Source organism: Eulemur rufifrons, chromosome 7 (assembly GCF_041146395.1).
Source record: "Eulemur rufifrons isolate Redbay chromosome 7, OSU_ERuf_1, whole genome shotgun sequence".
Classification (NCBI taxonomy): Eukaryota; Metazoa; Chordata; class Mammalia; order Primates; family Lemuridae; genus Eulemur; species Eulemur rufifrons.
This window is the reverse complement of record NC_090989.1, coordinates 275,648,457-275,675,924: the sequence shown is the minus strand read 5'-3', so window position 1 is coordinate 275,675,924 and position 27,468 is coordinate 275,648,457. Positions and strand designations below refer to the sequence as shown.

Sequence of the window (27,468 nt, the reverse complement as noted above, 5' to 3'; positions counted from 1 at the left end):
AAATGTGGTAAGAATACTCCATTTTTTATTGATCTAAGGGCCTGTTTACAGACTTCATGTTTATTTCAAGCCCTGGCCTTCTCTGTGCCATGTTTCCTCAAAGGCCCCAAAACCTCAGACTTTGCCAATGTGCTGCAGTGCTCCTAGGCACAGGCGTGCGATCCTACCCTTGAGAGTCAATAATGCATTTGATCCCAGAAGCAAGGGACTAGGTCCTTTTGTGGAATCAATCGATCCTTCTGCCTTGTTAGTGCATATGGAACTACATGTGTTCCAGCTACTCAGGAGGCTGAGGCAGGAGGATCACTTGAGCCCAGGAGTTTGAGGTGGCATTGAGCTATGATGACGCCACTGCACTCTAACCGGGGTGACAGAGTGAGACTCTGTCTCAAAAATAATATATATATATATATATATATATATATATATATGCACACACACACACACACATACACATATGTACACATGTGTGTATGTATATGTGTATATATTTTTTTCTCTACTAGAACATTTATTCATTCAGCAGGCATTTCCTGAGCACCTGCTATGTGCCAGGCCTTATATTGGGTATACTGAGTACAGAGGTGATTAAGACATGGTATTTATTCTCAGTGAGGTCCTAGGCTGGTTAGCAGAAGAGCTAATGAAAGCTGGACTGCCAGTCTTGCCCCTCTTCTCCATCTCCAATCCCAGCCCATCCTCAGGCTATAAAGAAGGTATATTCCAGAGCACAAATACCACTTCCCATTCTCAAAACTCTTTAGTGGCTCTCATTTTTCTCTAGGTGAAATTCAAGCTCCAGAATATGGCCCCTGGTAATCCACTCTCCACCCACCTCTCCTGCCTCACCTCTTGCCGCTCTCCCACCTACCAGCAGCTTTGCTTCCATCCACAGGAGTCCCTGGACATTTCTGGTTAAGAGTATCCCAAATGGGCTACTAGTCAGTTCAGGAATGGAGATTTTTTTATCCATGATTTATTCAGCCAAGGTTTTTTTTGGGTGTGTGATCAGTGTGTTGGGCCGTAGGGACACGGAGACACGTAATTAACAGTCGTCATTCCTGGAAAGGAGACCTGAGCACACTGGGAGGTGAGACTGGATGCGCGGAGGTTGGAGGTGTGAACGAAAGCATTATGTGTTTGGGCAAGGATTAATGGTTTAGTATAGCTGAACAAAAGACGAGACCAAAGTAGTTGACAGGGGGGACCAGATAGGGAAGGGTCATAAAAACAAGTTTGGACTTTGAATGTTGGGCGGTGGAGAATCAACTGAAATATTTAAGCCAGGGAATGACGTGATAAAATTCATATTACAATGAGTCCCAGACTAAGGGTCGAGTGTTAGATCCCACCTCTTGTTGCCTCTCTGGTTCCTAGAATCTGGCCAAAGCTTCCTCCCACCCCACATCTACTGATATTGGACTTGGGGTCAGGGGACAGTTTGCCAAAGAGAATTCTTAGCAATAACACCTCTGACCAGTATCTAGTCATTCATCCCTCACGCTTTTAAGGAATTGTCCATCAGTCTGTTCGGTGTTGGGCCACTCAGTGTCCACAACAGTGTCCACTTCGTGACTTGTAAATTTCATGCAGGATGGAAAGGAGCATCATGATCCAGTGAGCCTTGCCCTGAACGTGTGTGTATGATTTGTCAACAATCGAGGATTTTATGGGAGTTTATGGGACTTCATTAAAGATGCTGGAGCAGGAGCTCTGTGGGACATCAGAAGAGACCTCAGCAATAAACCGCAGTTCCAAGCTTTGGAATGCAGTAAATGTTTAAGAGACTTCCTTCCTTTCATTACTGAATTTTACTTTACTTTTATACCAGTAAAGAGTTGTGTTTTATTGGTTGAAATTTCTTGATTCCGTTTTCCCCAGGTCTGTTTAAAAGCTACATTTTATCTTTGAGGATGTTTGGCTCATGGTGGAGGAAGTGCTGCCAGCGAATTCAATTAACTGGCAGAGCTCACAGATATTGTACACGGATTTCTTTTTTTCTTCTTTTTCACAACTGCTACATAAACACAGCTGGGTTTAATATTTGTCGTAACAAAGATTTAACTTGAATCATTTTACTCTGGGTAATTAATGCTTGGAATCTTGGCTACTTTTTTGTTCGTTTGTAATCCTCTGCATTTCTTTACTCTAGCTATCTAGATAATGAAGTGTGCTCCTCTAGGTCTTTGCCCTGCCTTAAAACTGCTTAATATTTGGCCGTTCCCACTAGAGAGCAGATGCTTTTCTTTGCAAGAATTGAATTTCTGTCAGCTCTTTTATGCATCATGTGTTTGGAACTGTAAGTGGATCAAGTTGTTCATCACAGCAGGGACACTGTGAAACACATCTATTATACACACTTCCCACCCCCCTTCCTGTTTTTTTTCTCCCTTGAGGAGGTGGAGATGCCCTGATCCCCTCGGGAGGTATCTCGCTCCGTGTGGATGTACCCATGTGATCCACCATGGATCCGGCCCGGCCGCATCCCTAAGCGTGGAAATCTATATCCATCCTGCCTGGGATTGTTGCTGAGACAAATCCTGCTTTTATCTTTGTAAACACCAAGCACTTCATTAACTCCCAAATACACACCGAGTTTGGGTCACTAAATAAATCCACCAGGCTCTGCATAATGAGTGACATTTCAGTAATTGATGCCCTAGAAAATGTTAATTGTGAACCCATGATTCTTTTTGATGCTAAAATAAAGGCTTAGGTAGTTTTGGCTTTGGAGTTGGCCAAGTGTGGAAGAATAGTCACCATCTATTAGGCTCCTACTGTGTGCCAAGCACTGTGCTAGGGGCTTTGAAAATCTTGACATTTAATCTACATAACAATCCTGCAAAAAAAGGAGGGGAAGGTACTTTATCCCCTTTTTATAGAGGCTTTTAAGAGGCCAAGTAACTTGCCTAGAGGCATCCAGATAAGAGCCAGCAGAATTTGAACTCAGGTCTTCCGGAGCCCAGGCTAAATCAAATCAATGTGCTGTGGGGCTTTAGACCCTCACGCTTGGTGTTCACTGACTTTCCTTCATCGGTTGATCTGTCAAGGCATTGATTTATTTCATGTTTATTACATGCTGACATTGCTCCACTTGACTGTCCCATTCCACATCAAGTCCCAAGACCAGTTGGCATTTGTAAACGCCTTTGTATCCATCTAAAATCTGCACTCCTGGTGGTGGTTGGAATAGTTTGTCTAGTTTTGCTTTTTCCATCAGAGCTCAGGGCAAATACAATCCTAGTTTCCCAAGCAATCTACCATTTTCTTGCGGTTTTATTTTGTGAATTTCATCCCTGGTTCAGCTCTGAACTGATGGTTAAAATTTCCAAATCTGTGTGTTTAGTTTGTCAACACGGCTTTGAAAAGCAGGCTTCTCGCAGATGTTCCTGCTGTGATGTGCTCATCTTTTGGGCCTCAGATAGTGGTTCTGAGGGCAAAAGTATTTTGGTGCATTTTTAATAGATGTCATTCAATTTCCAGGAGTCATTGTGGGACATTGAGATGTCTGGCTGAGACACTGCTGATTTGTAGAATTAATTATAGTTAAATGTAAAGGTGGCTTTTGCTCGTGAAGAAAGTCATTAGTCTCTCAGTAAACATTTCTAGTTATGATTAACTTTAGTGTTCTTCCAAATACTTTTCATTAGAAAAGGCATTGGTGTTCTGGTTCATTAGAAATAAGAGCAACTTCTTTATTTTTGGTTTGCAGTCCATTTTGTTGTTGAAAGATGTCGGTAGTTTTTAAAGAATTGGGGGAGGCTTTGTTATAAAAAAAACATGTATAACTTTCCTTTTGCAAGTGGATATCTGTTTTTTCCAGGGTATCTTACATTTTAATTTTGTGTGTTGTGTTTGCAAGAGAATGCTTCTTGGTTTATTCATGTTGACAACTGAAAAGCCTTAGACCTAATTAAAAGAATTTCCACGAGCACCTTTACTGAACCATTTCATTACGCGGCACTGCACAGATTGCATTGTGAAACATGGTGATAGTTTAAATCTGACCTTTAAACCTGAACTGCCAGAAGTATGGGGAGAAAACCCTTCTTTGAAAATACTCCCCAGTTATGTGTCTCTGTGTGTGTGTATATATATATTATATATATGCATGCATACACATATTTGGTTAGAAATAATCTTTTTATTGAATGAGCACCTAATAATATAAATACACATTTACTTTGAGCTCAGATCTCATAGTTTTCTGTAGCTTGGGTGGGATTTTCTAGCTACATTAATTGTATGTGCATGTGGCGTGTTAAAGCTACATTGTTGTATAGGGAAAACAAAGACAATTTCACTTACTCTGGGCAAAAAAAAAAAAAAATTATTTGGAGGAAGGAAAGATTTACAAATAGATTTTAAAAAATGAAAAGCCTTTGCTATTGTGTGTTTGGGTTTCAAATGCTGAGGTGCTCAGATTACGCCCCTGGGGAGGGGCTGGAGGGCACTTGGGTGTGCAGGACACCTGCTGAGCTTTATTTGGCAGATAGTGGAAATGGGCCTTTTTGGGTTTTGTTTTAAAATTGCACTTTTTTACTCCAAGAATGTCATTCTAAGGATTTGATAGTTTGTTCATGGGATGCTCAACAGAGCCACTATAGCACATAGCGAAGTAGCCATTCACATGATAAAAACTGAGCCTTTTGTCTGACAAAAATCTGCTTAGAATTGTAACTCCTGCCGCTAACTTTCTGACTTATACAGGGCCACGAGTTGTCAGGGGAGACGGAGGGAGCAGAGATCTGGGCTCATCGGGTCAGAGCCAGCCCCAGCTTGGAGCTCTGCATAACTAGCACAGCCCTCACTCCCCCATGGAGAACCAGGATCTTTGAGGGGAAAATGGGATGCAGAAGAAGCAATTAAAGACAACTGAGGTCAAGGAACAACCATGTTCTCAAGAAAGAAACAGAAAAACAAGGAATGAGAGGAAGCAATAATGGAGACATATTAAATTGGGGAAAAAATAAACCAGTATTGTGGACAAATCTAATTTGCTAGTCTAAGAATCCCCGGCAGCAGTGAGAATTCATGGAATAGCACTGACTTTGGAGTAAGATAGACTTGGGCTTGACTTTGGCTTCTGCCCCTTGCTGTACGATCTGAGTGATGCAGGACTGGGTCTCACTTTCCTTGTCTGTATGGGGGCGGGTAACTGTGCCTCCCTAGCCCAGTTGTTCTGAAATTTTAATACACTGCTGGGTATGCAAACACTTGCCATGGCATTTGGTAACTGGCAGGGTGCTTGATAAATACTAGTTCTTGTTCCTTGCTCCTGAGGAATTTCTCATTCTCCCAGAAACTATCACAGGGAAAGAAAACAGGATGGGATCACCTTTACATATCAAGACGTTTTGCTTCAAATTTGAAGCCAAGAACTAATGAAACATAAGTAGATACACTTATGTAACCGCAAGGAAAATTGCCATTTTTCATTGCCAATGTAAAAGTGGCAGGGAGAGCCAATGATTTTGCGCCCCTGAGGATAAGAAAACAAATCACTAGCCCCTTCTCCCCTCTCCAGACCCAGACATTCCCTAGGGGATTTTAGAACAAAGTCTTGATGTCGAGTTTATTCAGGAAGGAAGGAATCAACTTGCCCTAGTCCCGAAAGGAGGAAGGAAAATGTGACTCCATTGGCCCTCTGCAGCTGCTGCTGGGTGTCTGATTTGTTTAAAAATATATATATATATCAAACTACAATTGCAACACCCACAAGTTAATGCAACTGCAGGAGAGAGAAGCGGGACCCCCTGCACAGACTGACATGAGGCAGACTTTAGAAGAACTGTGCTGAGGTGTGCCGGCACTGAGGGATGGACGTGTCCTCCTAGACCAGTCATTCTAACAGAAGAGACAGCCGTCAATCGGATTGTTGCAGATTGTTGTCTCTAAAGGAAAGACATGGAATATACAATAGGGGCACCTTGGTCTAGTGTGGAGGGTCCAACTGAGGAAGTCATATTTGAGCTGAGACCTGAGGGATGAGTAGTAGTCGGTCTAGGGCCCTGTGTTGTCCAATATGGTATCCACTATTCACATGTTGCTATTTAAATTTAAAATTGATTGAAATTAAATAGACTAAAACTTTCGGTTCCTCAGTCACACTAGCCACATTTCAAGTGCTCAGTTGTAGCCAGCACATTGAACAACATTGACCAGAAGATAGATTATTTCCATCACTGCAGAAAGTTCTGACAGTGCTGAATTCTAGGCAAGGGGCGATGGTAGGTGAGTGATCTCCACACAGGAAATAGCTTGTCCAAAGGTCCTGGGGTGTGAGGGAGGCCAGTGGGACTGGAGCCCGAAGGGGATGGCTGAAGCCATAGAAAGGGTGCGGAAGTCTCGCATCTGGAAGAATCTGTGGCTGAATCCCATGGGGCCTTGCAGGCCAGGCTAGGACTTCAGTCGTCTTCCTCAGAGCAATGGGGAGGCAGCTAAAAGATCTTAAGGTGTCAGCACTGATGGAAAGAGCTGGATAGGATTGTCTTAGAGGTGGACAACTAATAGTATACCATCCTTACCTCCCCAACCCACCCTCAGACCCTACAAGTCCCCAAGGGATAAGAAGTAAAACTACACTTGTGTTACAGGAGTTATCCTCAGTCTGCTGGGGAGAAAAATAAGTAAACTGCTGATCTATAAAGGGCTAAATAATAGGACGATATATACAATGTGCGAGTCCCTTTTGAAGTAGTAATAGGCTAATGTGTGGCTGATATGGGAGCTCGGCTGGACAAGAGACCTCGGCCCTTGTTCATCTGCTGCTCTGTCCCCAGCACAGGGCCTGACAGGGGCATCACAGAAAGTTGGAAGCTTTTTTTTTTAAAAAGAAAGATTTTGTTAGAGAATTCGAAAAAGAATATCCCAGGCTTACAAATGAGTTTTGAGACCTCTGAACTCAAGTAGAAGACAAAGCTGGGACTAGAGTTTGAGCCAAGTCCACGGAAGGCCTTAAATATTGTGCTAAGGAATCTGGACTTTATTGTGTTAGCAACAGGGAGCCCCTAAAAATTTTAGAGGAAGGGAATGACAAGATTCAACTTCTTGTTTTAGGAAGATGATTCAATCCAAAAGATGGGTTAGGCCAGGAAGAAAATAGAGAAAGAGACACCAGCTCAAAGACTGTTGCAGTAGTCCAGATAAAAGATGAAATCTGAACTAACAACAAACCAAAAAGCTAGGCACTCTGCTACATCCATTGTCTATTTTATATCCATTACATTTTAATCTTCACAATGTATATATGTTGCAGATACCTCATTTTACAGCAAAGGAACTGAATCTCAGAAAGGTTAAAAAAGTAGGGAAGTCAGGTTTCTACTCTTAGACCTAGGGTTGTATGCTTCAAACTGTGTGCTCTGCCCTGAGCAGTGCAGTGGGGATGGAGGAGCAGGGGCAGCCCGCAGACCTGAGAGGTGGAGCTCACAGTGAGCAGTTAAAGGAGGCTCAGGGTGGGGTGAAGGTGGGAGAGGGGTGACACTGCATTTGTTATCGGATGCGTTGAGTCTGCAGTGTTGTATGAGACTGGTCTACTTGTTCCCTTTAACTCATTCAGCACGCAGAGGTTCATTTTCCTTGCAGTTGTCATTGTGTCTTAGCAATGGCATTCTGCAGAAGGGGACTGAGTGAGTGTCAATTTCTCCCCCAGTCCTTTCCAATGGAGACCAGTTTCTTCTAATGATCCATCACTGAAGAATGTCATCCTAGACTTTCCTCTAAGGAGAGAGGCTCAGCCACGGGAAACGCCTTTCACAGTGTGAAAACACTCGCTCGCTTATTCTTTCATTCAGCAGAAAGTACTGAATGACTGCATGGGGCCAAGCACTGTGCTGTGCTGGCTGCTGGCCTTTCTGGGAACTCACAGTCTATCGGGAAAGCAGGTAGACGCTGCAGCTCTCCATAGATCCACCTACGCAGTCCCGGGGGCCCTGACTTAGTGGTCAGGCGAAGCTTCACAGATGGGGGACATCTGGATTCCCTCTTTCCCTTAACCCAAGGGTAGGGGTAATTTGACTATTAAAGAAAAATACCTCATTTTAATTCTTTATTATAAAAGTAACATATGCTTTTTTATAAAGAACAACCAAAACAATCAAGTGTATAAAATAGAAAGTGAAAGCATCCTTGCATGGTTAAAGTTTGATATGTAGCGTTTTAGATTTTTACTACATATATATGTTTATATAGAATTTTTAAATGATTCACCCTGTACACGTTACTCTACAACTTGCATTTTCCCCCCATTTGACGGTATTTTGTGGACCTTTTTTTGTGTCAGTTCATAGGGTACTACCGTGTTCTTTTTAGCAGCTATGCACTATTTCCTCCTGAGGCTATGGTAGAATTTCCATAGGCCCCTCTTGATGGAGACTTGGACAGTCTTTTAAAGGGTGAATAGATGTTCACAAGCAGGACAGGGATGGACAAGAGGCAACTCCGAGTTAGGACACGTGAATGGGCTGGAGAGTAGTATACGCTTCCGGACAGCAGTTCAGTGTGGGACGGGTGCAATGTTAAGTAGGGGGAGGGAAGTGAGGCCTATTGAGGAAGGCTGGCACAGACTCCCCTGGGGAGTTTGGATGTTTTTCTGAAGGTGTTTTTCTGGTGAGGGGTGGGGGCATTGGAAGATTTTGATGGAGGGTTAAAGTGATCAGATTTGTATTTTTCCAAGATTGCTAGGACAGATGTGGGTGGATGGCATTGAGGAGAAACTGAAGGCAGAGAGCCCACTTAGGCTGCTACTCCCCCAGTCTGGGCCAGAGAAGGCGGGTGGAGAGGAACGTCGGTGGACCAGGGTCATGGCCACCAAGAGGAGAGGGCTGGGTCGGGACGCATCTGGGTTGGTGTTGATGAGACGTGGGGAATGGTAGGAAGGGAAGGAGAAGTATGGAATCTGACATCTTACCCAGGAGACTGGCTGGACCATCCTGCAATAAGCAAGAGAGTACACAGAGGTCAACTTTAGGGAGAAGCTGAGGAACTCGGTTTTGTACTCTCTTCCTCTGCTTCTGTCTTCCTCCTGTGCCACTTGATTAAAAGAGGAAGCCATCCTGACCGGCACTTCCAACACATCCACACCACCCCTGATGAACCCCAGTGTTAATGATTTGACCAGCGGCCCTATGAGTACTCAGGGCTAGTTCATCTTTAGCTGTATGGCTGTGGGTCATTTCAACCTGAAATTTTCTTCCCTCACTTTTGTTTAAAGGGCAGGTGCTATCACCAGCGATCAGATGCACATGTACTTGCATTTTCAAAGTTTGGAGAGCTGGTAGGTCAAGACAAAAGCTTCTCCATGTTGCGCAGGAGGGGAGGTTTTCCGGAGTCCTGGCCTAAGTGGTGACAGGGGCCTGAGGAGCCCAGGACAACTTGGCTAGTGTCAGACCAGCTGGGGCAGGCAGGAAGGAATGCACTCATATTGCTCAGTTACAATCAGTGACTCCTTCTTTGTGTAAAATGGTAATGAGGCCATTAGGAGAGGCTCACCTGAAGTGCAGCGTTGTGAATCCAAGGTAATTAAACACCTCCGGAATGAAAGAGAAAGGCCAGGGAAGGTTAAGTGAGGAATAATCTTCGGCACAGGTGGCCCAACGCCTTTGAGGAGGCAGAGGAGCGACAGTGGCTTGCACCATTTCAAAGGAAATGTCACTCTCATCCCCGGGAGGGGCAGAATTTTATTATTTGGGGGGCAAGGAATGGGTAATATTTTTAACATTTTAATACAGCATGTTTCTTTTTCATATTTCTATTTCAAGTAGAAACTCCACGGCAGTCTGCCTGGGTGCTGAGTGGCCTACATTGCTCCCTGTGGACTCTCTCCACTGTGGCACTGGGGCTTACGTGTCCCAGAAAAGCAGAGGTCACAGTAAACCAGTGATGTATACCCAGGCATTGAGATAGACTCCAAACTGCTTCCAGAGGAAAATTGTTTTCCGTGGCTCACCTTGGAGCAGGGCTGGGGTAGCCACCTGCAGGGTGTGTTCCGATCGCTTCCTTCTGTGTGCTGTCCAGACACGGGGCACGCCCCTAGCGGCAGCACAGGATTGTTCCCTGCACGCAGTGAGCATTTGTTAATGGCTTGCCATGTGTTAAGCACTGTGCCCTGTCAGCTTACCTTCATTGTGTTAGGTCTGGCCACAGAGGAGTTTTGCTCTTCAGGTTCTCACCTCAAAATCTCTGTTGTCTTCACACAAAAGCTGGCATGTGAATCTTCACAGCAGCATTCTTCATAACAGCCAAAAAGTAGAAATAGCCTGAATGTCCACCAGCTGATGAACAGATAAATAAAATGTGGTCTATCCATACAAGGAGATATTATTCAGCCATAAAAAGGAATGAAGTACTGACACGTGCCACAACATGGGTCAACCTTGTTCATAATGAGCATTGTGCTAAGTGAAACGATCCAATCACAGAAGACCACCTATCGTTAATCCCATTTATGTGGAATGTCCAGAGTGGACAAGTCCCTGGTGCCAGAAGGTAGACTAGGGGTTGCCTGGGCTGCCGAGGACTGGAGGGAGAGTAGAACCGGTGGGGATTGGAAAGTGACAGCTAACGAATAATTTCTTTCCGGGGTGATAAAAATGTTCTGGAGTTAGGTAGTAGTGATGGCTGTATAACCTTATGACAACATGAAAAACCACTGAACTCTATACTTTAGTTGAATGATTTTTATGATATATATAACTCAGTCAGCTGTTAAAAATTTCCTTATCAGAAGCTTGGCAACAAGATGTAATGTCCATGGATCGTTTCTAAGGTGGACGTAGTCCATCCTGGATCAGTGATTCTTTGTATATTTAGGTTCACAGCTACCTTCAGGAATCTGAGGAAAGCTATGAACCCTGTGCCTGGAAAAATAATCCTCACTCAATCATACTGCAAATCTGTAGATAATTCAGGGGCCACGTAAATCTAATTTTCTATTTTATCTTGAGTTTTATTCTTTTTTCTTTTTGTTCCCTCCCAGACAGGGCCTGCTCTGTTGCCTGGGCTAGAGTGCAGTGGCACAGTCACAGCTCAATGCAGCCTCAAACTCTTGGGCTCAAGGGAATCCGCCCGGCTCAGCCTCCTGAGTAGCTGGGACTACAGGCGTTTGCCACCATGCCTGGCTAATTTTTTTTATTTTTTGTAGAGACGAGGTCTTGCTATGTTGCCAAGGCTGGTCTCAAACTACTGGCCTCCAGTGATCCTCCCATATTGGCCTCCCAAAGTGCTGGGATTACAGGCATGAGCCACCCTGCCGGGCCCTAAGTTTTATTCTTCCATAACGTCAGACTGTTAGATAGTCCTGTATCCAAACCCCTTTGCAGAATTTCTTGCCCTGAAATGTGCTGTTGATATGTCACCTGCGTGCTTAAAAACACTCATTAGCTTTCTATTTCTCTCAAGAGGAAGGAAAAATCCCTGTTGGCCTTTGCTTTTCTCTCCAGCCTCGTTTTAAACCATATGCCCCCTCATTCTTTCCACTGAAGTTCTTTCTGTTCTCTGAACGCCTCCTTCCTACAGGGCCTTTGCCTCTTACTCCCCATACTTAACACAACATTCTCTCCCCTCTTTGCCTACTTAACTACTTTAACTCATCCTTCGGATCTCAGTTCAAGCCCGCTCCCCTCCAGGAAGCCTTCCTTGACCTCCTTGGCAAGCTCTATTACAGGCTTGTCACGGTAGTGATGTACCATGTATTTTTCTCACTAGAATGTCACCTGAATGAGGGCAAGGCCTGTGTCTGGTTTCACTGACCATTGTATCCTCAATACCTAACATAGTCCTGGTCATGGTAGGCAATAATAACTATTTGTAAAGTGAATGAATGATTCAAGGTCACTATGTTGTACAATTTCAGGGACAACTTTCACATGGAACACAGCATGAATGGTGTGCTCTGACGTTTGTGTAATATGGCATCCTGAGATGAATGAGCGGCATAGTAGAAAGTCTGGGAAGCTTGATGTTGTTCTTGATGTTGAGGACAACAGCTACCATATTACATTTTTTCTTTATGTTGACTGATGGGAAAAGCCTCTTTTAAGTCTCACTTTCAGGAAAATCTTTATTCATTTGAGCAACTGGTTTGTTTTTAACACATGGCCTCAGGGACTCACAACTTTCATGTTTCCCTCTTTGCTTTGGCTACTAGGAGGCTCTTAAAGCAAATTTTGAACCCATTTCTAGCCACCATGTAAGACCTTATAGCTTACATTTATATACTAAATCTATTATCAGCCGCTGCTTTCTTCTCCATTGCCATCGCTTTCATATCTATTTTGTTTTCACCTGTTGAGTTTATATCTATAAGCCACTATTCCTTTAAAGTGTATGTGAGCTATATAAGTAAGCCTTTTATTTTTAATACTTGCAAGTGGTTTCAAGAGGGAATGGAATTGCAATAAAGTCCTTGTGTAATTTGGGCTCAGATTACAAGACTTTGAGTCAAATCCCAACTTGGCCACTTCTTGGGTTTGTTCCTAGGTGTGTAACCTTACCTCTCTGAGATTATTTCATCCTTGTAAGACGGGAACACTAATCCCTTCCTCACAGGATTGTTGAAGGAATTATTTGTGAAAGTACTGAACCTGGCATGTAGTGAGTGGTTAAATAATAGTTTTATTTTTGTTTTTATTAAACATGGTCTAATAAGAGCAACATTCATTTCAATTTCAAAAACATGCCCTAATACTGAACACATTTTTGTTCTCCCAGCAGGTGAGGTGTCAAATCAGTCCCCTTCCGTGGGATTTTCTAGGGTTCCATGTGTACTGGGCTTGTCAGCCGCCTTCCTTTGACCCTGTCTTCAGTGTGTGTTTCTTTTTTGTCCATCACCAGGTTTCTTCACTGAAGAACAGGCTGAAGAAGGTCTCCACGACCACTGGCGACGGTGTGGCCAGAGCGTTCCTCAAGGCCCAGGCCGCTTTCTTTGGGAGCTACCGGAACGCTCTGAAAATCGAGCCGGTGAGTAGCCTGTTGGCCTATTACAGAATCCGTGTTTGGTCACGGCCCAGACTCATCCCTCAGGGGCACAAGGAATCCGGTGACCCTTCTGGTTTTTGAATTCACCGAGAAGAGGTTGTATGTGTTTGTGGTGGAGGGTCAGGGTGGGTGTTCTCGCCCTGCGTTACGTCTTAGCACAAGGAAGCCGTGCCGTCCTGTGCGACACTCGCTGTTCCGGTGACCGCTGAGACCTCCCGCCGCCCCACCCTGGATGGTGACCTCCCACGGCAGGTCAGATACATGCCAGGCCCTTCACATTCACCTGCCGTCACCGTCACCGGGGACTGACAGTCAGCTGTGGAGTGGCGGTGATCAGCCCCACTTTACAGAGGCGGAAACGGAGACTCAGAGGAGGAATGACTGGCCGTGGGAGGAGCCAGACGGGCCCAAAGCCCTGCTGGCCTCGCTGCCCCGTCCCTCAACAGGACCTGTGCTCACACTGGAGGAAGCAGAGCATCCTGGGCATTCATGTCTTGGTGTAAATGAGGACTGGGCCTCCCCCACGGCCCTGCCACCCCTCTGAGCCTCACTTTGCTCCTCTGTGTCCCCTTCCTGCCTTATGAGGTGATCAGTTACTGTGAGGATGTGAAGACATCAGGTCGTCCCTGAAACCAAAGACAGTCCCAGTTCTCCCAGCTTCAGCGAGAAGCTTTTGTTTGGTATTTCTCTACTTGGTCTACTCTTGGCCTCCTGGCCAAAGAGAGTGGAGAAGTTGGCCTAGGGCCCGGTCACCCTGTGTAGGCGAGAACGCTGGAGCCAACCTTGCTGCCGGGCCTCTTCTCTCAGGAGCACGGGACTCCCTCCGTCCTGAGCCGGTAGTGACTCAGCCACACCCAGCCTGGTCCCAGTGCGCTGCGAGGAGCCAGAGTGGGTTCACTGCCTGTTGGCTGGGGCTGTTCACTTCCGTAATCCAGAGCATCTAATGTAGATGAAATGACAGAAGATGAGGAGATGTCAGGCAATGCATTTTATGTAGAAATTCTGAGAGTACGTTGGGATCATACTCCTCGTAAGCCACAGTTGATACATTGGTAAGTCTTTTTTTTACTGCCCTCACTCCATGGTGTGTCTAAATGAAACACAGAGTAATAGCAAACACCTTGTTTTCCCTTCACCCAGGACCTGTCTGTGGAGTGGCCAGGACATGGGTGCTCAGGGAGCAACACGCTAACACTGCCCTTCTCCCCATTTTCCATCTGGCACTTAGGCCTGAACTTCTAGGCTGCCTGAGCTCTGGGCAATGTCAGGGTCATGTGGTCACATAATGCAAGGGATTCTCTCTCTTTTTGCTTTCTGAGAAGTATTTCCCTTAGTTTCTCTAAAGCCCGTCCTCAAAGCGATATCCTGCGCCCGGCTTGTCTCAAAGAGAGGTGGTTCCGATTGTTTGTGATGATCTCAGGTCCAGCCAAACCAATCAGGTTCAGCGTTGTTTTGAGAAAATACTGTTGTCTTCCCCTCTCTAACATGGGAGTGCACAATTGGCCCGGTCCTTGCCTTGGGCTGCTGGGAACTGACAGACTTGAAGTATTTCACTCTGATAATCATTTCCTTGTCAGTATGTATTCGTCTAGAATCCAGAGGCTGGTGAATCTTGGTACATAGCGCTGGGTATGTGATCTGCGCACAAGTTGCTCCACAAGAGGAGTTGATGATGGTACTTGCACTTGGCTCTGAAAGGCACTAGCTTTAAAGACAGAACTCTGGAGTTTAAAGCCAGCTCTGTACTTCTTAGCTGCATAAAACCCGAGCAACCCACTTAATCTGTTTAAACTTTAGTTTCTTCATCTGCAAAATGAGGATAAGACTACCTTACTTTTCTATATCTCCAGGTTATTATAAGGATCAAATGAGCTATAACACATCTCATAAGACAGGTGAAACTTGAGCTGGGACTGATGAGTAAGGTTTGGAAAAAGACAGACAGAAGCATCCCTGCCTGCAGCAGATGTGGAGCTAACTGAGGAAGCAAAGGCTTGGAGGCAGAACCCGTCATGGCCAAGGAGTGGGCCGTGTTGTCTGGAGACGTGGGTTGGGGGTGGAGGGTGCAGGAGAAGTTGGAGCCAAATTTGGCAGAGCTGTGAACACTAGGCTAAGAGTGTGAACTTTACCCTATTGGGAGTGTAAGTTTTTGAGCAGAGATGTGACATGTCTGAGGTCAGGTTTGAGAAGTAACATGGTGACAGCCTGAAAGAGAGGCTGGAGGCAGAGAGACCAGTTAGAGGAATCTAGAAGAAGTTAGGGAACCAGAAGAAGGCCATCAGGAAAAGCTACCAGGAAAAGCCACCAGGAAAAGCTACCGTGAATGAGGAAATGACTAGGTTCTCAGTAACAGGTAATATGTGGGAGACGAGGAGCAAGAAATGTCTCCAGATGCTTTGGAGTTTGGGAGAGGAGGATGGTGAAAGGGGAAGCTTAATGCCAAGGTGTCGACAGTAGCAGCATTTATAATGGTAAAAAAAAAACCTAGAACAGACCAAGAGCCCATAACAGGTAACTGGGGAAGGAAAGTACACCACGTGATAGAATATTACATAGCCATTAAAAGTATCATTTTGGAGGTAAGGTGATGGGTTTAGCTGTAGACGTGGCACTTTTCCTTGAAAATAAGCTGCCATTCAGTCGCAAGATGTACGATTAGTTTATGTACCGTTAAGAAAGGGAGGAGTGCTGCCAATTATAATTGAAGGATGCCACCAATTACAAGACACATCCAGATTTCGGAGATATTACAATGGGAACATCTTAGAATTTTCATCTTAGAATCAACAAACTACGGCAGGTCTGTCAGGCGTTCAGTCCCATTCATCTGGACGAGAACCACCCTCCTCTGTAAAGCCAGAAGGAAACCAGAAACCCTGAAGTTTGCCAAACAAGCATTGAGACAAATAAAGGTCATCGCCATGTTACCTAGATGGTTTTTTAACCATAGATTTAATTCTGGCAAGTTCTCCTCATCTGAGAGAATGATAACGTTTCCCATATAAGATTATTTTGGGGATTAATTTAAAATAATGACGTTGAAACACATGTGAGCCCTAGAAGAGGGGAGGGGGACAGTGGCCTCGGGGCTGGGGAGGACGGTGCCCTGGGTGAGCCTGCCTGGTGGCAAGCAGCACAGTGCTGGGCGGATACGGACGCCCCCCCAGGGCCACTGTCTTTTAGTTGTTCCTCTGGTTATAAAAATAGCACTGGCCTTGGTAAAAAAAAATGTTTAACAGAGGACTAGAAATGAGAAAACACCCATAATCTCATTATATGGAGTGAGATACCAACGTTAGCATGTTTCCACCTAGGTTCTAGGATTTTTGGTTTGTTTTTGTGTCATTCTGTTTTAGGGTCTTAGGTTTTTTACTTTCTTCTGGGCAGTGGAGATATTCCTGGCACAGCAATCCAGTATCCCAGTTATCGATTTGTTTTGGCCTTTTAGTATGTGTAAGCGTTTTTCACATTACATAAAACCCTCCTTAGCATCGTTTATAATGGCCACACGTATCCCACCAGGGGCCCCAGTAGTTTTCAGCCCTGGCTGTGGAGCAGAATCACCTGTGGGGCTTTTAAAAGGTAAATAAGTGCCCCATTCACAGGTTTCCTCTATCTGAAATCAGTGCTGAGGCCTGCCACATTATTCTAATGCTGGTCTTCATGGTTGTCACTAACGGTTCATGATTTTTTTTTTCTTTTTTTTTGAGACAGGGTCTTGCTCTATCACCCAGGCTGGAGTGCAGTGGCATCACCATAGCTCACAGCTACCTCAAACTTCTGGGCTCAAGCGATCCTCCTGTCTCAGCCTCCCAAGTAGCTGGGACTACAGGCGTGCGCCACCATGCCCAGCTAGTTTTCCTGTTTTTTGTAGAGACAGGGTCTTGCTCTTGCTCAGGCTGCTCTTGAACGCCTGGCCTCAAGCAATCCTCCTGCCTCAGCCTCCCAAAGTGCTAGGATTACAGGCATTAGCCACTGCGCCTGGCCTATTTCACAATCTTAAACCACACTATTGAACATCCTTATATAAATCTTCATGCATCTGCATAAATTCTTAGGCACATTCCCTGACATAGATTTACTGGGTCAAAGGATCCAAGAACATTTAAGGCCTTTGATACATAAGGTGAAGGTGGAAGTCTGCAGTGGGAAGCCCCCGAGGCAGATGGCAGGGCAGGGCGTGAGGACGGCAGGAGACTGGGGGTGAAGAGAGCCGGCAGGGGAGAAGGCAGGGGGCGGGGGGAATGCAGGGCAGCCCCACAGTGGTGCTCGCCACGCAGGGTGCTGGGGTGCTGACCGCACAGGTGGGGGTGGGTGTTTTTCCACCCTGGGCCAGTGGTGCAGTCATGGATCTCAGGTCACTGCAAAGTCACAGCCTTGTGTTTTGTTTAAAACAGGGCATGTGACAGACTCGAGCGTGCTCCTCTCTGTTCTGCTTCTACCTACCTTGTGACTTTGAGCAGGTTACTTTGCCTCTTCCATCCTCAGTTCCTCTTCCATAAAATGGATGTGTAATCCCCTCCGTGCAGGATTGTGGAGAAGCTTAAATACGCCCCGCACAGCGCCTGCCCTGTCAGCCCTGTGAAGTCTAGCACTGCCCCCCATCCCTAGCCAGCCCCCTCTCTGCTGAGCAGGCCCTCCAGCCTGGAGCAGGTTGGGGGCAGCTCCCAAGCAGCCCCGCCTGGCTCTGCAAGGAGGGTCAAGTGTTGGCCTGCGAGGCAGAGATGGGCAGCTCCCCCTCTCTGGCAGGGTTGAAAGACCCTTTCCCTGGCTCAGAGCTCACTGGAGATTTCTAACTCCTTGGCTTTTTTTTTTGTTTCCTTTACTATTGGTAAAAATTCAAAATGCAGCTGGCCAGGGAGACTCTTGATCTTTGTTTTCTTTCCCCGGTCCAGGAGGAGGAGGAAGGGGCTGCTTGCTGAGGCCCAGCCCTGGGCACTGGGCTGCTCCTTTGCGTCCCTCCGTGCCTCGTGCCTTCCGTAGGTCTGCTGGGGACACCAGAGCCGGGCGCAGGGCGGGAGGGCCCGCGTGGGCTCACCGGTGGAGTGTCTCTTCAGGTCGGGTGAACTGTTTCAAAGGGCTCTCTCGGGGGTCGGGAAGTGAGACGCCAAGGGTGTCCAGCCACGGCCAAGTCTCCTCTGTGGCCTCCCACCAGGCTGATGGCGACCATTCTCATGACGGCCCCTCACCAGCCACTGCACAGACGGGGGATACGGCTCAGACTGGCAGTGGCTTCCTGCGATACAGTGGAGCCAGGAGACAGCCTCCAAACCTGGGTTTCCTCCACCACACCCTCTCGTCTGTCTTTGTTCTAGTTTCCACATGTCCCGTGGTAATGACTGTCTCTCTCTCTGCTTTTCCAGTGCCAGGCACAGGTTGTGGCACAGTATGTAGGCATCAGTGAGTAGATTTTGGAATAATGGACAGAAGAATGGGTGAAAGAAATTAGGGAACAGAGAAGCCTTTGAGGCAGGGGGTTGGCCCTCGGCCTCTGTTTGGTGCGTATACATTGCATGCTGTCCTGTCTTGGGCTTTGGAGGTTGCTGCTGCCTGACAGAGGGGAGGGTGTCTGCAAATCACAAGGGCATGTGACCCATTTTCCAGTCACCTGGAGAAAATCAGATGCAAAGCCCAAGATATTTAACAATATCAGCCAAGCCAACTTGTTCTTCTCTACTTAAATGACAGAACTACAAGCAGCCAGGCAGCCCCATTCGGAGAAACCCCCTTTATCCATGTCAAGCGCAGCCCAGGCTCCAGCTCATTTATTTAGGCCTTTCTTGCTCTCTGACACGCCTCCTAGCAGTTGCCAGGCAACTCTGGGAGTAGCAGTGTGTGTTAGGGATTAACTAGTTAGGGCTGGGGTCCTTTTTGGCAAGAAGGGGATAAAAGACAAATGATTTTAATTGCTAGGCCAAGGATCCTTTCTCTGCTTGGTAGAAGGTTGCAACTTTTGGCAGATGCATATAGCAGTGTGGTTCTTGAATTTGTCTTCAATGTTCCCCTTTCTCCCTTTTAGGGAGAACGAATGAATTTTTAAAATAATCTTTTACCTCACTCCTTTGTTTAAAATTATATCATCATGAAATCTGAGTAAGACTAACCCACCCCCTTTGGAAGACATTTCATAGCACAGTGGTCTCGGTTTTAAAGAACTTTTGAAGATAGATTTGTGTGCTTTCATTTCGTCTCTTTTTTTGCTCAGAGTTTCTTATTTGAGTCGTCCTAAGACTGTGCATTTGAAGGTGCTTCTCCCCATGTCTGGCCCACTGCAGGTCCTTGGTAAATGTTAAATTAAAAAGCAAAATGCACCCATGGACATTGGTGCCTGAAGATGCATCCTCTCCGGTGCTGGTATCCATGGAAAGGCCAGTGTGGACAGAGCACTATGGGAGCTGTTTAGTCCACTAGCTTGTGTGGCCCCTTCTGGGCCAGCCTGCTAGCTGGGCTTCCGGAGATGAGTGGAGCACAGCCCCTGCCCTCAGGGGGCGAATACTGGGCTGGGGGCAGCAAGCAAACCGCTTAAACAGGCAGGAGCCCACTCCCCCCAGTCGAGCTTGCTTAGTCCATCCCAGGAGGCCGGCTTCCAGGTTTGGCCATGGATATACTGGTGTCATTCGGCCCCTGATTTTTGCACATGATTCTGCTGAGTCATATTTATCCACTTAAAACCCCTTGAAGACACAGAAGTTAAGATAAAAGCAGATTGATAGCCTGGCTTTCAAGCATGAATGCATGAGGCTGTGTTGGAGCAGGTTGGGAAAACACTGCGTATATCTGTGTCCTGGTTGAGTAACTCTGTTGATCTCATGGTTTTCAAAAAAAAAAAAAAAGAAAGAAAAAAAACCACCTATTTTTATATTGTTTTTAGTATAATAGAAAATAGAAAAATATTTTAAGAAATAGAAAAATTAAAACATCACCATAATCCTATCAAAGTTATGCATACCTTTCATATGTACTCTATTTTTCATGATGCAAAGGGTTTTACATAGCTTACAATCAAATCTAGGTTAAAAGTTTGTTTCTCCCCCATTTAACGTGATATCATACGCATTTTTACATAGAGGCAGAGTATGCCATCAAGTACAGCTACCATAACTTCTGTAACCACTCTCCCATGTCGGGCATTTAAGTTGTTTCCAATCTTTTGGTTTTATAATTAGTATCCTACCAAACATCTGTGTGAATAAAGCTTTGAAATGCTGTATTTTGAAGCCCTCTGAGTAGAAGAAATGTAAGTCTGTGAGCAGGAGTCTGACTGTGGGGACCAACTTGTCACAACTCATGAAGAGGCAGATTTCAGTTGACTCATCCTAAGAGTGGCCCAAGACGGAAAGAATTAAGAACCCTTGATGGGATGGTGTGTGCTCCCTGCCCTCCACAAAGAAAAGCAGAGGATTCCCAGGACACACAGAAGGAATATGACTAATATGTCTGTGCGTCCATCTCGTGCTAAAAAAAGGGTTTGTGGGCCAGGCACGGTGGCTCATGCCTGTAATCCTAGCACTCTGGGAGGCTGAGGCGGGAGGATCACTTGAGGTCAGGAGTTAGAAACCAGCCTGGGCAAGAGTGAGACCCTGTCTCTACTGAAAACAGAAAAATTAGCTGGGCATGGTGGCACATGCCTGTAGTCCCAGCTGCTCTGGAGGCTGAGGCAGGAGGATTGTTTGAGCCCAGGAGTTTGAGGTTGCTGTGAGCTAGGCTGACGCCACAGCACTCTAGCCTGGGTGACAAAGCTAGACTCTGTCTCCAAAAAAAAAAAAAGTTTGAAGAACCCTTAAGACACTATGTACAGTACAGCAGCATGAGAAATAAGGGGGTAAGGAAACCAGGGGAAAGGGGGAATCAGGTAAATTAGGCGCAGCCTGGAGTGCGTGTGCCTGCGTGAGGCTCTGGGAATGGTGGAGCTGGGACTCGACCCCATCTGCTTAAAGAGCCCATTCTTGTTTTAAAAGTTGTGGTACTGTATACGTATATACACACATATTTTACGTATGTGTAATATAAAATTTTCCATTTTAACCATTGTTAAAGTTCAGTGACATTAATTGCATTCATAATGTTGTCCAGCCATCACCACTGTCTATTTTCATCACCCCCCAATGGAAACTCTGTATCCAGTAAGCAATAACTTCCCATTTCCCTCTCCCCACAGCTGTTGGTAACGTCTAATCTAATTTCTATCTCCATGAATTTGCCTATTCTAGGCATATCATAGAAGTAGAATCATATAATATTTGTCCTTTTGTGTCTGGTTTATTTCATTTAGCATGATTTCAAAGTTTATCCAGTTTATAGCATGTCTCAGAACTTCAGCCCTTTTTAAGGCTGAATAATATTCCATTGTGTATGTGTATATGTACACACACACACACACACCCCACATTGTGTTTACCCATTCATCTGTTGATGGACACTTGTGTTATTTCTATTTTGGGCTATTGTGAATAATGTTACTATGAACATGCTTTGTAGGAAGTGTGTGAAAGGTTTTTTTCTTTTTTCTTTTTTGTTTTTTTTTTGAGACAGGGTCTCCTGTCACCCAGGTTAGAGTGCAGTGGTGTGATTATAGCTCACTGCAGCTGGGATCAATCAATCCTCCTGCCTCAGCCTCCTGAGTAGCTAGGACTACAAGTGCGTGCCACCATGCTCAGCTTTTTTTTTTATTTATTTTTATTTATTTATTTTATTTTTTTTGTAGAGAGAGAGTCTTGCTGTGTGGCTCAGGCTGGTCTCAAACTCCTGGCCTCAAGCAACCCTCCCAGCTCAGCCCCCCAAAGTGCTGGGATTACAGGCATGAGTCACCACCGCCCAGCCTATGAAAGGTTTTCTGATTTTCCAGTTTATTTTAGGCAAGTAGATAGGGAATTATAGCCAAATCCTACATGCCTGAGCTAAGCAGATGCATTGGCAGCGGGAGTCTAAGGTAGACTAGAGAAGGGGCTGGTAACTTATTGGTTACCGTTTTTTCTCACGTTAGTGGTCATCCGAAGTCAAGATCATGTCCTGGGAATGAAGCAGAGATAAGGGGTGCTTTCACCTGGGCACTCCAAGCACCAGCACCGTAGCTTTGTGGCTCTAAGTAGCTAAGGAGGCTACCAAGTGTGATGGAAAGAGTATGGCCTTCGGAGTCACCTGGGGTTTAACTCTGGCTCTGTCATCACTTAACCTCTCTGAGCCTCGATTTTCTCATTTGTAAAATGGAAATAACCCCTGCCTTGTGGGACTATTGGGGAAAATAGCAATAATACATGTAAAACACCAACACAGTGCCTTGCTGACAGTGGCTATCAACTAAATGATAGTGACCATTCCTGGGTGACAGGAAAGTAAAGGAGGAAGAGAAGAATGAGACTGCCACATTCTAGAGCAGCAGTGTCCACACTTGTTTGGCTGGTGTCACAGTACCTGCGACTGTGCAAAACACAGTGACATTCTGGCTTACGTAGTCCTATCTTTGGACCTAGTTGTGCAAGTATGGCTTTTATCTCAAATGATACATAAAGGATTTGACAGAAATCACATATGATTTCCCTTAATATTTACTTGGTATTTGTTCATTCATGTTATTTCTCACCAGCACTTACAGGTAAATGGGGGTGGTGGATACCAAAGGTTTAAAATGGTGTCATTTTAAAAACTAAAGTTTTTAAAGTATAAGAGAAAATATAATTGAGGTTTTTGGGTTTTTTTTTTTTTTTTTTTTTTTTTTTTGCTATTTCATCAAAACATTTTTTGCCTGTTGAGAAAAGATGACCGTTATTCAATACTGGCACCAAATCTCCCCTGTCCACATCACAGGGACACTGATGTTGCTCAGGAACAGTTTGGGAGTCTTGTTACCTTGGAGTCACACAATAAATGATGGATGAACTAAGAACTGTTGTTCTAGAAGTAGACTGCCCAAGTAAAAAGTAGGTCCCTAAGTGAGAGAAGATGAGAACTGGCAGGAAATCTACTTAAACACTATGATCAAGCTCAACTGAATGATTTCAAAGAGCATCACTGAGTATGATTAAAATGAAATTGCTATATGTTCTAAAATACTTGAGAAATAAAACACAGCTAATGTATCTTAGACTATCCTGGAGGAATTGTAGGCTTTAACTTGGGCTCATTTAATAATCCTGGCTCCTTTCTGACTTTGCTCCTTTAGGGTGGGGCCATGTTTTATATGCCTGGTGTCTCTCACATAGTCTAGTATTTAGTAGGTTCTCGTTAAATGTTTATTGAACAAATGGGTGAACAAATGAATGACTGATACCTATTAATATTTTCCCAGGCTATGCATCAGAAAGACTGTGGTCATGTTCATAGTTCGGTGTTATACAATATAGATACTTAGTTAATAAAAAAAAAAAAAGTATTATCCACAGCTTCATCTTAGAGTACAGGAAGAACAGGCCCACGCAGACACCACACAATGAATGAGTAAACGTAAAACAAAGGCTCAGCCCAGCAGCTACGTGGTATAGGCATGGAGGGTCTGCAGAGGCTCGTCCTCTGTGAAATCCTCATGTGCAGTACATATTGTATTCTAGTTAGAAATACACAAAAGGGGAGTGTGTTCATGGATTAAGCTGAATCCGCAGTGGCAGTTTTAAATACCATATCTTCGTGGAAGCAAAGAGAAATGGTTGTTGTTACTGGTGTTTTAAATCAAATTATCTCACTTTAGAGTCTTGTACTTTTTCAACGAGATTCTGAGAATGAAATCTTTCTGATCCATTTTCAAGCAGCAGTAACGTTTGACGATTTGGAGCCTGAAACAGGGCTATATGACTTCGTATGTATAGCCGGATTGTGAGCTGCTTAAAAACAGGATAGCTTATTCTTTTTTTATACCCTCAGCACACAGTAGAGGCTCAGTAACATAAGATGGAGGGACGGTAGGTTTGTTGTGTGGAGAACATTGTAGCATTTGTGATGGTTAGAGGGTAAAACTGTAGATTTCTTGGTTCCCCCCACCCCGCCCCCACCGGCCCTCAGACATACATCCACGCTGATTCTCTATGGGATGTGGATACATGGCTATGTCACATTCAGTCTTACACTACCCTTCCACAAAGCAATGGAAGCCTGCTCCAGAGGGCAGCGGAGTGTCATCTTTGCTCATGTATCCCTGGCAGAGAGCCTGCTACATGGAAGATGCTCAGTGCTGTATGTTGAATGCATGAAATTATCATAGTTCGTAGTTATCATAGTTCCTTCATTGTTTGGGAGCTATAAAACAGTTTTGTCAAATAAATCATTAAGACTTGAAGTCTTAAGGAAACCAAAATAGCAAGCATTTATTGTATGCCAGGCTCTTTACATATATTCCCTTATTTAATTTTTACAGCCCCCATATGGAGAGTGTGGTGTAGCCCCATTTTACTGATGAGAAACCGAGGCTAGGAAAGGTTATGTCACTTTTTAAGAAGTGGCAGAGCTAGGATTCAGACCCTCCATCTGCCTGATTCCAGCGACCGTGCTCTTTCCTCTGACCGTTCTTTGCAACGGTGACTACCATATGGTCCGTGTTACATGCAGTTTGAGGGCATTTCAGGAGAAAACTGAGCTGGTTTCCTCTTAGGAGTCAATTTCTCCAATCTGTGCAAATGTTTCTTGACAAATATGGGTTAAACTAACACCATTTAAAAACTATTTTGCAAGGGGGAAATGTCAAAATTTTATATATCTTTTTAAAAACATTCCTTTAATAGATAATTTTAATTGCCTAATATTTTGTTGTTTAAATATTTGATATTTATAGTGATAATTGGATGAAAAAGTAAAACACTGGTAAGCATAGCCCTTCCTCCTCTTTTCCTGGGCTGACACCTAGTGGCTACCTTTCTCACAGCAGTGTTAATCCATGTTGCTTTTCAGTTGATTTTAGGATTAAAAAAAAAATCACTGTTATGATAATAAAAGTAGCCACATTAATATAAAGTTGGTTTATTAGGTGTCATCTTAACAGTAGAGCTTTTATTTTATTTATTGTGAATTTTAAGTAAGTTATAATCAAGCCTTGATAGCAGAAAACAGTACAAGCATTTAAAATCTTGGGATACGTCTTCCCTCTGCAGATGTGACCAGGTGCCCGCTCTGCCCTGGACGCTGGCTTGCACACATTGACAAATAAGACCCGGTCAGTGTTCTTAAGGTCAGTGCAGGGGCAGAGAAGGAAAGTAAGCAGAGTTGCGGTAAGGGGTGGCGACTGCTATCACAGAATGTTGTGTCTGGTGGTAGGTGTTCGAATGCACGACTAATCACTTCTGCCTGGGTGCGGAGGGGACGCTTTCCAGGGAAGGATGCGTCTGGGATGAGGCCTTACAGGAGGAATGGGCATTCCCTTGGTGCAGGGGCGAGAAGTAGCACACGCAGAGGCGAGGGGCCTTGAAACAACGTGGCATGGTCGGGTCTGTGGCTGGAGCGTAAGCAGGAAGGAGTGTAGCTAGGGATGCAGTGGAGCGGTGGTCAGTTTCCAGCCCACGAAGGACCTTGAAGGCCACTGAAGGACTTAGCACTAATACCATGAACCAGCATTTCTAGAACTGTGTTCCCTGAAATATTAGACCCAAAGCTGTTGGTATGCTTTCTGATCCCATGAAATTCAGAATTGTTACATTTCATATACTGTAACTTTTTTTTTTTTTTTTTTTTTTTTTTTACAAAGCACATTACAGAGCCCAGCAGTGAAGACATCTGGTTAACTTTGTTTAATCAAGCATTTTTCAGAACCCTTTTTTGTCACAAAATACCTAGGAACATTCCATGTGTCTAGTACTCCTCTCGATTGTTTGGGAAGCACTGCTAGAGCTAATGGTTGATGGTGAATTTTTCTTGCCCTAGGACCGTGGAATTAGGATACTAGCTGTGTTCATTTTACCCCAGTCTCCTGGCTGTGAACCTCAGAAAAAGAAAAGCACGTTCTTTTTTCAAAGCACTTCTTGTCTGGCCAGACAGAGGTTTTTGGCCAACAGGTAGTCTTGAGACACAGAGCCCAGTCGTCATTTGGCTTCCCCAGCTCAGGACCACAGACTGCTGCTTGGTCTGCTGGATCCAGCAACTTAATCAATGTATCGGTCAGGATCTAACCAGGACAACAGAAACCACTCCGTGTTTACAACAGAGGAGAAAATAATGCAAGGAAATGGTTTCACAAGTGACAGAGAAGCTGAGACTCAAAAGGGGGCAAAGAGGTAATCCAGAGATGAGGAATAGCAAAGGTGGTGTTCCTGAGGCCAGAGGCCAGGCCCACTTGACCAAAGCTGGTACCTGTGGGTCTGTGCAGTGGCCCCTTGAGTCAGGGAAGAGGTGAACCATTGCTGGGTAGCCCACCCAAGCAGAGGGAGGGTGCAGAGATACTCACGCTTCTCCCGTTCTCCTCTTCCTAATCTCTCACTGGTTCCTTGCATGGGCCAGAGCGGGCAGGCAGCTGCTCTGGGAGCCCGGGGCACTCAGCCTGTGGAGGTCAGCCTCCTGTCTGTACCGAGCAGAAGAGTAGGGGGAGTCAGAGGTCAAGCAGCCTCAGAACCAGCATTACGAGATCCCAGACAGTGAGGCTGTTTAGTGACCAGGCAAATAATACATGATCAATAACACAGTGAAGTTAAAAACACATTGATTTGTGGTTAGATTCGATGCCAAACTGGACTCTGCCCCTTCTAAGCTGTGTGACTCTAGGCAAGTTGCTGTACCTTTCTGAACCCTATTTCCTCAACTATAAAATAGAGAAGAGAATCTCTACTTAAATTATACCTTCACAGAGCTTCCTTGACGTATGTCTGGCTGGTTCCTGTTTTATAATGAAACAAGAACAAGGTATTTAAAACTTTATAGGCTTATCCTGGAGCTAACAGGAATGTCAGAAATCCACATATGTTGTTGATTGACTACCCACCCCCAAACGTCAATGAATTTGCTGAAGTTTCATTAGCTAGCAATTATTATCTAGAAGATATCTAATTTTTTATCTTAATATATTCTCTTTCTGGAGGCATGAGGGTGGGGGAAAGCTTGTAAAATGTACAATGGAATATTTGCGTGTTGCAGGGATACTCTGCATGTATTGTAGGCATCAGTTTGGTACAGGCTAAAGAAAATTGAGATTGTAGGAGAGCTACCACTTAAGAGCTGTGAAATCTCGAGGATCACTCCCTCCCTGAACCACAGGTTCTTCATTTGTTCAATGAGGATAAAAATGCCACCCTCATAAAATTGTTTTAAGAATTAAATACAATGGCAGATGCAAAGTTCTTGTCCTCTGTTCATCTTCCCTGCCCTCCACAGCAAACTTCTTATCCAGTGAATGCCCAATTCACCAGCAGTCACATTCCATGGAGGCGTGGCAGGGTTGTTGGAAAGCCTTTAACTGGAGATTATTTATGTTTGGTTTGCTGGTCCCTGTTAGTAATGTGACCTGGCAGGTCTCCACTCAACCCTGTTTCCATCAGTCACAGCTCACTGGCATTATTCATAAGCCAGTTGCCTGAGACTTTC

The 27,468-nt window shown here is 44.9% G+C and overlaps 1 protein-coding gene across 11 annotated transcripts in view; it reads left to right on the top strand.

Moving 5' to 3' along the window:
• Positions 1–27,468, top strand: part of DENND1A (DENN domain containing 1A) — a 499,384-nt gene that overhangs the window by 327,070 nt on the left and 144,846 nt on the right. For all 11 annotated transcript variants that reach the window (XM_069476764.1, XM_069476762.1, XM_069476766.1 and 8 more), the window contains one exon: positions 12,835–12,960. In XM_069476764.1, the coding sequence (XP_069332865.1) occupies positions 12,835–12,960 (126 nt within the window). The remainder of the gene's footprint in view (positions 1–12,834; positions 12,961–27,468) is intronic.